The sequence below is a fragment of the Bufo bufo genome, chromosome 5, assembly GCF_905171765.1.
Source record: "Bufo bufo chromosome 5, aBufBuf1.1, whole genome shotgun sequence".
Lineage (NCBI taxonomy): Eukaryota > Metazoa > Chordata > Amphibia > Anura > Bufonidae > Bufo > Bufo bufo.
Window position 1 is genome coordinate 40,375,875 of NC_053393.1, and position 11,433 is coordinate 40,387,307.

General features: G+C 42.9%; 1 protein-coding gene across 1 annotated transcript; it reads left to right on the forward strand.

Moving 5' to 3' along the window:
• The first annotated feature begins 1,776 nt into the window (after positions 1–1,776).
• Positions 1,777–8,676, forward strand: LOC121001402. The gene is made up of 5 exons (XM_040432444.1): positions 1,777–1,990; positions 2,457–2,698; positions 4,877–5,052; positions 5,767–6,164; positions 7,158–8,676. Exons 1-5 carry the CDS (start codon positions 1,939–1,941, stop codon positions 8,357–8,359), a joined length of 2,070 nt encoding a protein of 689 aa, XP_040288378.1. The 5' UTR covers positions 1,777–1,938; the 3' UTR covers positions 8,360–8,676.
• Positions 8,677–11,433: the final 2,757 nt, after the last annotated feature.

Sequence of the window (11,433 nt, forward strand, 5' to 3'; positions counted from 1 at the left end):
GTCCCCATCCTTCCCCCCCATCATTAGTGGCAGTGGGCAGTTCCGATCGGAGTCCCAGCAGTGTAATGCTGGGGCTCCGATCGGTTACCATGGCAGCCAGGAGTCACGCTACTGAAGTCCTGGCTGCGATGGTATGTTAGTGAGCAGCATTATACTCACGTGCGCTGTGGCCGCTGGTCGCTCCTTCTGTCTGTGCGGCGCATTGCTAATGCTTATAGCATTAGCAATGCGCCGCACAGACCTATGAGAAGGAGCGCCCGGCGGCCACAGCGCACGTGAGTATAATGCTGCTCACTAACATACCATAGCCGCCAGGACTTCAGTAGCGTCCTGGCTACCATGGTAACCGATCGGAGCCCCAGCATTACACTGCTGGGACTCCGATCGGAACTGCCCACTGCCACCAATGATGGGGGGGGGGGGGGGGGGGGGACCCTGTGGCCACTGCCACCAATGATTAATACTGGGGAGGGAGGGGGGTGGGTTTGAGTTACCAAAGGGGGCGGATCAGAGGCTGGGGGGGGGGAAGCACATCAGAGGCTGGGGGGGGGGCAGATCGGAGGCTGTCTGCCATGGTAATCTCCCTGCTGCTGTGTGTACTATGCACAGGGCAGAAGGGAGAGTGTGAAGTCCTATTCACCCTGATAGATCTCTATCAGACACTATTGAAGCGCTGGCTGCCATAGTCAGCTCCCTGCTGCTGTGTGTACTATGCACGGGCAGCAGGGAGAGTGTGAAGTCCTAGTCACCCTGATAGAGCTCTATCAGACTCTACTGAAGCCCTGGCTGCCATGGTAATCTCCCTGCTGCTGTGTGTACTATGCACAGGGCAGAAGGGAGAGTGTGAAGTCCTATTCACCCTAATAGAGCTCTACCAGGGTGAATAGGACAAGGGTTCTAGCCCTTAAGGAGGCTAATAGTTATTAAATAAAAAGAAAAAAATAAATAAGTCTAAACCCCCCATATAGAAAACAATATATCACATATCACACATGCTTTAAATTATATCGCAATATAGATTTTAGGCCATATCGCCCACCCCTAATTAAGACTATAGCTCCCTGTTCATAAATCTATTAATCACTGTCCATGATTATTTCACCATTGTAGTCATTGGGTGTCTGAAGAAAAAAAATACCTTGCATGAACTAAAAACATCTGCAAAATTGATCAGTCATGCCGGTTAGTTGTATGGAATAGGCTCCAAAATGGGTAGCTTAAGAATAATATAGCTATCATTCCCTATTGCTTATTGGTAGATTTAAAATTAAAAATTTTGCTGAACAATGACGACCAATTGTGTGTATGTGTATTGATATATTTTATATTTTAATTTTTTAGGTAGCACATTTGCGTGAGAAAATTGATCCTAGAGTTCGAAATAAAATTCAAGAATTTTACCGCACTGGTATCAGAAAAAAAAGTGAGCTGAAAAGATTGGTGGAACACTTTGTTAAAAAAGATTTATTTCTGAATGTTGAGGTTCCAGAAGACACAAGACGGAGATATTATCCCACTATAAAAGACATTGCCAATATAATTTCACGATCAAGGCATGATGGACATAGCTCATTATTTGATCAAGGGAAGCTACTGCAGCTTATAGAGGAATGGCAACACGAAAATCCTTCTTACAGTATGTTTAGCAGGCCTCATACAGTTTCTGAAGAGCCAAAAGCAGAGCAAAATTTTTTATTTTGCTACCAGTCTGAATGGCCAAAAAAAATACTTGTTCAGTATGGTAATGAAATGACATTACTGGATGCCACATACAGAACAACCAGATATGCGTTACCACTGTATTTCCTTTGTGTGCGCACAAATGTGTGCTATGCAGTGGTAGGGGCATTTGTTCTCCAGCAAGAACGAACTGAGGACATTGTGGAGTCATTAAAAATTATCGCAGGTTGGAATACAGCCTGGGCCCCATCATGTTTTATGGTAGATTTCTGCCTCGAAGAAATTAACGCTATTGAGCAAGTGTTTCCAGGTAAACTTATTTAGCTATTTTAAAATTTAAGTTCAAGATAACTATACTTAATGTTGTCTTTGTTATGGAAGGTGTTCTGTATATAAATTGAAAACTCCAGCACTAGCACTGTGCGTATGCGTCAAAGAATTTTTCATTTATTAGAAAATGCGGCGTCGTGATGTGACATTTCGGCCACTTTGGCCTTTATCAAACTGTGTGGCAAAACAATACAAAGGGAGGGTGATAATTACAATCATGTCAGGTATCCAACACATGGTGTACAAAATATCTGTAGTAGATACAGGATAATAGGGAACACATATGCCCCACAAATCAATTCAACATATTGCAATCCAGAACATGTTAATTAGGAAAATTGTACGAGAGAGAGAAAAGCACATTAGAGGGAAAGGCAAAAAAATGAGTGATTCTGTATAGAAATTTAAATGTAGAAGTTATAATATTGTTTCTGTTCCTTTTTTAGATGCTGATATTAAACTATGTGACTTCCATCGAGAAAAGGCATGGACCGAATGGTTAAACAAAAAGGACCATGGTGTCCGTGCCCATAAGAAGGAAATTCTTGCCTTACTGCGGAATGTTGCCCTTACAACAAAAATGGAAGATCATGAGCTAGCGTTAAAGGTCCTAACCAGCAGTAACATTTGGAAACAATCGAAAACATTAAGAGCTTGGCTTTCACATAAGTGGTTACCAGACATCAAGGTAATTTTTTATTTTTTTCCGTGCTAAAGACCATTGCAAGTCTTAATTTTATTCCCAGTTTTATGTAATTGAACATTGAAAAGTTTATTTTTTTTTTATACTTATAAGGGATGAACAAAGACTTACAAAATTGGATGATGCATCACTATGATGTGTCAAAAGAGCTGATTAGACTGAAGACTTAAGTTGCTGCTGATTTCCCCCCCCCCCCCCCCCCACTCCCCCCAGCAGTCATGGCAGTTGAACATAATCATAAAGGGCCCCCAGTCAGACATTCATGAGGATGGGCGATGGTGCAGATACAGTAGACGGCTACCAAATGACTCCATAGGATTTCTGCACAGTACTTGAGTTTATCATCCCTCTCAGGTGTAAAAAGTCACATTTTGGCACAAAAGCAAGGGTTGAACATCGTGCAGAGTCAGTAGTTATCCCTCTGTCAAACTCAATGTGTCTGGACATTACCACAAGGGAAAACTGAGGGACTCCCGGCCTCCACTGTATACCGCCACAGTGTGTTGGGGGTCATCAGCCTGGTCTTTCTCATGCTCCTCCTGTTCCTCTACTTTCATTTGTGCAGATAAACCACCTATTTCTTTATACAACTCCTGGTTGAGGGCATGGAGCTGGTTTTAGGGACATGCAAACTAAGTGTGGGGTCATAGGAACCCACCAATTCCTGGATGTCAGCTGAGATGTTTAACTGTGTGACCCATTTCAGGATGGCAGGATTGTTGGTCAAAACATCACTGGACTAGAGCTACTACTGACATTCAGCAGTCGCTCTAGTCCAGTGATGGTGAACCTTTTAGAGACAGAGTGCCCAAGCTGTAACCCAAAACCCATTTTTTTATTTTTTTTATCACCAAGTGCCAACATGGCAATATAACCTGAATACTACAGTCCAGTATAGTGTATCTTCCATGTCCCTTATCATTTAGCTATAATAGCTGCCTACATTGTGTTCTGCCTATACTGTTCATAGTGCGCCGTGTGCTGGCTGATTAATGGTAAGAAAAATCGAAGACCTATTGTTACACTAGACTTTTTTTCCAGGGTGTCAGGTGCCCAGAGAGGGCTGTGAGTGATAATTCTGGCACTACCTGTTCCTTTGGAGGTACCTGCCACCTCTGGACATTCTGTATGGTAACAATAACTTAATAATTTAATTTATTCTGTGTCAGTGTACACTACAATAAACAAGTAGACAGCCTATTCACCCCAATTTCTGATGCAATAAGTAATGAAATTGCTTATCCTATTAAACAAGGTGGACAGTGTTCAATGACATAGCTCTGTGCACAGGGATTAATGCAAACTGCTCTCTTATGGATCCTACCAGCTTCAGATTGGTCTCTGCACTGTCCCTGCACTCCCTTTCCAGTGTTCCACAATTAAAGGCTTCTTGAACACTCTCCCTGGCGCTTGTCACATCTCTCCCCAAGCTCAGCTCACAGTGAAATGGTACCGCATGGGATGAGGCTTTTAAAATGGCTGTGATCTCACAGGAACTGGCTAGCTGCTGATTGGCTATCTGCAGTGCAGTATGGGCGATCTTGAGCTCCCAGGCTTCTTACTTTCCCATGTAGTTGCCGTTTTAGGAATAAAACTAATCTCTTAAAAATTCAGATTTATTGCAGATCGCATTTTGCCTAATCTTCAGCTTGATTTCCACTTAACTTCTATTTGCTCAATACTGTTCATAAGTATAAACTTTTTTGAATCATTTTTGGTACTGTATAACATTATTTTATATTTTTATTTTATAGTCATAAGTCAAGTTAAAGATAACCGTGTAAATGTATTTGGCCTTGATGAGCCCTATAGTGGCCGGTGGATCCTCCAAAGGTATGTATAGGTGAAGGCCTCTACATAACTTTGGTGTATCCAGCTCCAAACTAAATGTGAGCCAGCTTCCTTGCAGTCTTACATTTAGACCATTTTCCACACCGAAGGCGTGAATGGCATGAGATACCTGCCGGCCATCACCACCCAAACCATTTTTATTTATTTATTTTTTTCGCATGGACCCGGCCTGAGCAGGGAATTCAGATTCTGCCATACTATGGTGTGACAGAATCCACACCAGATATAAGACACAAGTGGTGTATATCTGGTAATAAATTAACCACAATATGTGTACTATTTATTTGGATTATTTCTTTAATCTTTTCTAAGAAATGGGCTCACGTGTATAGAAAAAGTACCCAAGTGATTGGTGTTAATACGAATAACGGTTTGGAGCGGCAACATGAGACCTTGAAGTATTCCTATTTGGATGGCTACAGAAACTGCTTGTTAAGCGACATGATCAGTGTTCTTCACCACGGATTCTTTCCAGATACCTTCAAAAAGTAAGATTGAGTTTTCACAATATATATGTATATAGAGATTAATTTTAAATAGGAAATCTATGTAGAATTAAAAGTTTGCTCAAACTTTGACATTTGTCATATCTGTAGATGTGCACACTGCAGCGTGTGGGTCACAAAGGTGGATCCATAACCATCAAAATAATGGCACACATTGTGGTTATGCCATAAATGCCCATGCAAAAAAATTACTAATAGAAATTTAAATTTGGGGTCAAATCAATAGATTATACAGGGTGGGCCAGTAAAAAGGAACCCTGCTCCAGTGATTGTATCATAAGATGAATGACTTCATCCAGGGGATGTGAATGGTTAGTGGACACTCTGGTTTACATTTCCCCATAGATGAGGTGGTTGTAAAACTGTTCAATGATATCCTGTTAAACTGCAGTATTCACAGATCTGAAAAAAATGACCAGCTATTTTTGCTCATGACACTGTACAAACGCCTAAGATTTACTATTGGGCAGTTTGATTTGAAAATATTGGAGGTGGGCTACTTTGTTCGGACACCCTGTGGTATGTTTACAGTTACTCCACGTTACAGGTTTTTCTGTACATTTATTATATTGAATTATTTTACTTAAGCAGTTTAACATGTATAGCATACAATGTTAATATAGTATTTTAATATAGTTAGAGATTTTTATATGAGAAAGCATATTGTTATAATTGACTTACTGATTTCTGTTATAGGTATATGGAAAAGAACCTACGCAGTTGTGAGCACTACCGAAAATATGCAGTCAATGTTCCAAACTTCCTCAAAAACCGCCCGCGAGAGATGTTATCACATGTCATGCAGCGCTACTTTAGTAGCTTGGATGAGACTCACATTCTACAAAGGGATGAGCAACATGGGATATTCAAAGTTCAAAGTGAATCGGATAGCAATTTATCTTACAGTCTTGACCTTTCTGGAGAGTTGCCAGACTGTGGCTGTAAGGACTGGCAAAGATACTTGTTGCCATGTAAACACATGTGTGCTGTATTCAGGACAACCTCTTTTCAGTGGGAAAATTTAAACCCTGCTTACACTGGGAACCCACTGTTTGCACTTGACACCGAGTGCTTTAAGACTGTTATCAATCAAACTAAGAAGACAGGTTGGCATTAGCAGGAGGTGCTTCAAACCCACATGCAGTTGTGCATATATATAGGGGAGCAGATCCTGCATTTGTGGCCCGTTGCTAATGGCAATCCCCAGCAAAATGCATACAATGGAGGATGCCCGCAGCGAACCACAAGTACCACAATAGACATCCTACACAAGGTAACAAGTGCGGATGTAATAATTAATATAACAATATAACAAAACAATAACGAACACAGGTGCACTCTGCAGTAATACTAAATCCTCAAACTGATTTTAAAATTGAGAGATTAGTCAACATGTCCCACGGTGTAGAACATGTCTAAGCCCGGACACCGCGACAAGGTTTCTCAAGTAGCCCGGGACCCTACACTCTCCAACCTGAGCCATATGGGCAATACCAGGAGCCAGTGGGCAAATTACAGGAGCATTGGGCCGACTCACAAACAACTCACCAGTTACCTCCAGCATGTGGCCATGCCTGCAATGGGAGGAGGGAGGAGTCTGTGAGTCCCACTCAAGACTTGCTGATATGTCCCAGGCCTCACAGGTGCACCTTAATGTGACCTGTAGATGGAAAACAGGCACATTTAAATAGGAGTTTATACACCTCCAGAAATCTATATATACAGACTAAGAAGACAGGTTGGCATTAGCAGGAGGTGCTTCAAACCCACATGCAGTTGTGCATATATATAGGGGAGCAGATCCTGCATTTGTGGCCCGTTGCTAATGGCAATCCCCAGCAAAATGCATACAATGGAGGATGCCCGCAGCGAACCACAAGTACCACAATAGACATCCTACACAAGGTAACAAGTGCGGATGTAATAATTAATATAACAATATAACAAAACAATAACGAACACAGGTGCACTCTGCAGTAATACTAAATCCTCAAACTGATTTTAAAATTGAGAGATTAGTCAACATGTCCCACGGTGTAGAACATGTCTAAGCCCGTTATTGTTTTGTTATATTGTTATCAATCAAACCCCTAAAAAACACAATGTTGGCTTAACTCCTGGGCCATATCCAGAGCTGGCATCTGATTTTTCTGGTGAAGTTTTGCAAGGGTTACCACCACGGCGAAGGAGAAAACGCACAGGTGTCATTAGAGAATGTCGTAAAAGCTTAAAACGACTAGAGGATTTGACATTTGTTTTGGATGACCAGACATTGCAAGACTTTAGTTTGCATTTAAAAAATTTGGTGGTGGATTTAAGTGAAAAGACTCCTAAATCACATGGATTGATCCTACTGGATTCCACCCTAAATATGGATACGACAGGATTCAAAGATCTACCAGAAAGAAGATATGGAAAATCCAAGCAGCCAGAGTTGAAACGGTTTGGCAAAAAAGCTGATCAAATCAAAGAGGATCTTTGTCAGAGAATTGGATTATCTGATGAGCCAGATAGGATATCGTCAGAGGAGGAGACATCACAGTCAATCTGGCTAACTGTGAATAAGTTTAAGTTGACACTTCAAGATAGAGATGTAATATCTAAAGGCCTGTGGTTGGATGACCAGATAATTAATGCTAGTCAGATCATTCTGTCCCAAAAACATGTGGATGTGTCAGGATTTATGGACACTGTTGTCCTTGCACACTCAGAGGTAGCATTGTCTAAGTGTCACCAGGTCATTCAGATACATCATGTTGGCATGCACTGGTTGCTGTCTCATCAGTTTGATGATAATGTTACAATTTATGATTCTTTGGCCACAACCTCTTTTTCAGACACCCTAAAAGAACAGCTAATCAAGCTGTACAGACCATTATTTACTGGTGAAAACAAAACACTAGAAATAAATGCAACCTGTTGTCAGACACAGAAGGGGGCCAGCGATTGTGGTGTATTTGCAATTGCAAATGGCCTAGCTTTGCTGGAAGGGGTCAATTTAAGAAATATACAATTCATCCAGGATGAAATGCGGCCTCACCTTATTTCCTGCCTAGAAAGGGGAGAATTTAGCATGTTTCCCTATGAGGAACAAACAAGGAGGAGAATACCTACAAGCAAGGTAGTACTCACAACATATTGCATTTGCCACATTTATAAAAGTAGAGAGCCCATGATAGAATGCTCTGGGTGCAAGTCGTGGTACCACTTTTGTTGTTTAAATCTTCAAAAAAAATGCAAATATGTTAGTTCCAAAAAGCGTTTTTTTTGCTCACTTTGTACGAAATAGTACAAGTTCGGCTGTCTGGTCCCTTTTTCTTGCCTTTATTGATGTCCCTTAGGCTGGGTTGTCACTACAAGCGCACCTGATTTCTCATTCAGATATGTCGTCATAAGCCAACATAAAAACAGTGCTCCCTCACCTCCTATTTCCCTGACACTCCAGTCACTGATGCGGTTATGTTGGGTACCAGTCTGTGTGTCAAAGTACTGTCATAGCACTGGAACTAGGTGCTTAGCTACAGTGAGTGGCCAATTTCCTAATTCCTGTCCAAGGCTACTTTCACACCTGCGTTAGGTGCAGATCCGCACCTATAATGCAAACGCTTAGATCCGTTCAGAAGGGATCCGTTTGCATTACCATGATAATGCAAACGGATCCGTTTTGACTTTACATTGAAAATCAATGGGGGACGGATCAGTTTGAAAATTGAGCCATATTGTGTCAACGTCAAACGGATCCGTCCCCATTGACTTACATTGTAAGTCTGGACGGATCCGTTTGCCTCCGCACGGCCAGGCGGACACCCGAAAGCTGCAAGCTGCGTTCAGGTGTCCGCCTGCTGAGCGGAGGCAAAAGGTGCCAGACTGATGCATTCTGAGCGGATCCGCATCCATTCAGAATGCATTAGGGCTGGACGGATCCATTCGGGGCCGCTTGTGAGAGCCTTCAAAAGGAACTCACAAGCGGAGCCCTGAACGCTAGTGTGAAAGTAGCCTTAGTCAATGGGGACAGATCCGTTTTCTATGACCCTATCAAAAACAGATCAGTCTTGAACACTCCTTGCTTTGTTAAAGATAGGGCTACTTTCACACTCGTGTTTGGTGCAGAGCTGCACAAACGGATCCGTTCAGATAATACAACCGTCTGCATCCGTTCAGAACTGATCTATTTGTATTATCTTTAACATTGCCAAGACTGATCCGTTTTGAACATCATTGAAAGTCAATGGGCAACAGATGCGTTTTTCGATTGTCAGAGAAAACGGATCCGTCCCCATTGACTTCCGTCCTGACACACAATGTATTAGTTTGGCTCTGTTTTGTCAGACTGACAGCAAAATGCTGCAGGCAGTGTTTTGGTGTCTGTCTCCAAAACTGAAAGGATACTGATTGGAAGCAAACTGATGCCTTCTGAGCGGATCCTTTTCCATTCAGAATGCATTTGGGCAAAATGGATAGGTTCTGGATTGCTTCTGAGAGCCCTGAACGGATCTCACAAACGGAAAGCCAAAATGTCAGTGTGAAAGTAGGCTAATACAAACAGGTCCGTTCTGAGCGAATGCAGGTGTTTGTATTATCGGTGCGGGTCTGTCTGTCCATGACAAATCCGCACAAAATGTGAGTGTGAAAGCAGCCTAAGCTTCCTTCATATATAAAAGACTGGCGCCGGACACAACCACATTGTGGACTAGTGCACCCAGAAAACAGAAGACAACGAGGAAGCAGTTTATGTACCTTTTTTGAGGTATAGTTTAATAGAAGTGTTTTTTATCTTTAGTCTTATTCCCAGTGCCTTGTTGTAGTTGAGTTCTGTTATTTTTGCTAAACTTGTAATTTTTTTTCAAATGCAAGTCTGTATTTAATGTATAAAACTGTAAATGGTTCTGAAATGTTGGAAAACAAACACTTTAACGGTTTCTCAATTTTTTTCCTCTTTGGTGTTGGGGGGGCTGAAAATAAACAAACAAATGTTATAATTGGTCTCTCAGAACATGTCAACAATTGACATGAAGGTGCAGTGTTCTCAGATATACAGACGCCTGCAGTTATATCTATGCACACACAGGACAAATGGTATTTATTGAAAAGTTTTAAAATAAAGCATATATTTAATAAATAAAGTATGTGACTTTAATTTGTGTGTGTGTATATTGGCTTGACTTCGGGGGTAATTCTCGCATATCTCTGCCTATACAACATATACCCCTACCTTACAGTGTGTGAACACATATGGCTTTCTCAGCCTCACAGTCCTGTAAACTACATGCCAGGTACCTGTTCAGTACCTTTTGGGAAGGGGGGGGGGGGGGTAGTGGTAGTAATCCTCCCAACTCTGACCTAGGGACCCTTCCACTGCAGGTGTCACGGCGCCCATGAAGCCGGCTAGAATGGAGTTGTTAGGAGGCGGTTCTCCTGCTCTTGATATTAAATTCTTTACATTCTCAAGGAAACTTTTTTAGAACAATGATTCCAAGAGGAGGAACTCCTTCTAAAAACGCTACAGCTTATACTACTGGCTTCTGACCTCTACAGCTTATATTACTGATAATAGAGGAGGACCTCCTAACACAGGCATCCTCCAACTGCGGCCCTCCAGCTGTTGAAAAACGACAACTCCCAGCATGCCCGAACAGCCTACAGGTATCAGCCTATAGCAGGGCATTATGGGAGGTGTAGTTTTACAACAGCTGGAGGGCCGCAGTTGGAGGATGCCTGTTTTAACACCTTTACAACTTATATTACTGATAATAGAGAAGAACCTCCTAACAACTCTGCAGGTCATATTAATGATAATAGAGGAGCAGCTCCTTCTAACAAATAGTTAAGGCTGCATGCAGCCTGTAATTGTGGGAGGGGCCAGGTCTCCCTTCTTAAACCCCATCGGCCAGTTCATTACACCGCGCTCGGCTACACGTACTTCCGGTGACTCCCGTCACTTCCGGTAAGCACGCCTCCCAGGTAAGCAGCATCTCACGCCTCTCGTCTCTCCGGCCGTCCACCCGCGGGTCCGCTCCTTCTTGCCGCCTCCTGGTCCCCTGCACCTGCGAGCCCCCACCGCCGGCCGGGCCTCTCCTCCATTCCGGCGCATCCAGCCTCTCGCGAGAGGTCGTGTGCATGTGCTGCCGGTTCCGTCTGCCGCACAGCGTGCTGGCCGCCGGGGGGGGATGGGGGAGGGGGAGAAGTAACGCACACCATCTCCGTCCCTCACCCCAAGCAGAGCCACACATCGCTGCATCCCCGCTCCCTGCACAGCTGTGCTGCTGGAAGCAGGAGTTATGTCCCTGCCTTGGTTGCTCAAGTGTTGGGTGACACTGGGTTACATGTGGCTACCACATAATGGGCTCAGCTTGTCTTCACACT

Bases quoted from the DNA above. Each gene is read 5' to 3' on its own strand.
- LOC121001402 (XM_040432444.1), top strand. From the start codon at position 1,939: ATGGTAGATTTCTGCCTCGAAGAAATTAACGCTATTGAGCAAGTGTTT. The intron at 5,053-5,766 runs GTAAGATTGAGT...TTTCTGTTATAG, and splicing joins TTTCCAGATACCTTCAAAAA to GTATATGGAAAAGAACCTAC. The intron at 6,165-7,157 runs CTAAGAAGACAG...TTATCAATCAAA, and splicing joins TAAGACTGTTATCAATCAAA to CCCCTAAAAAACACAATGTT.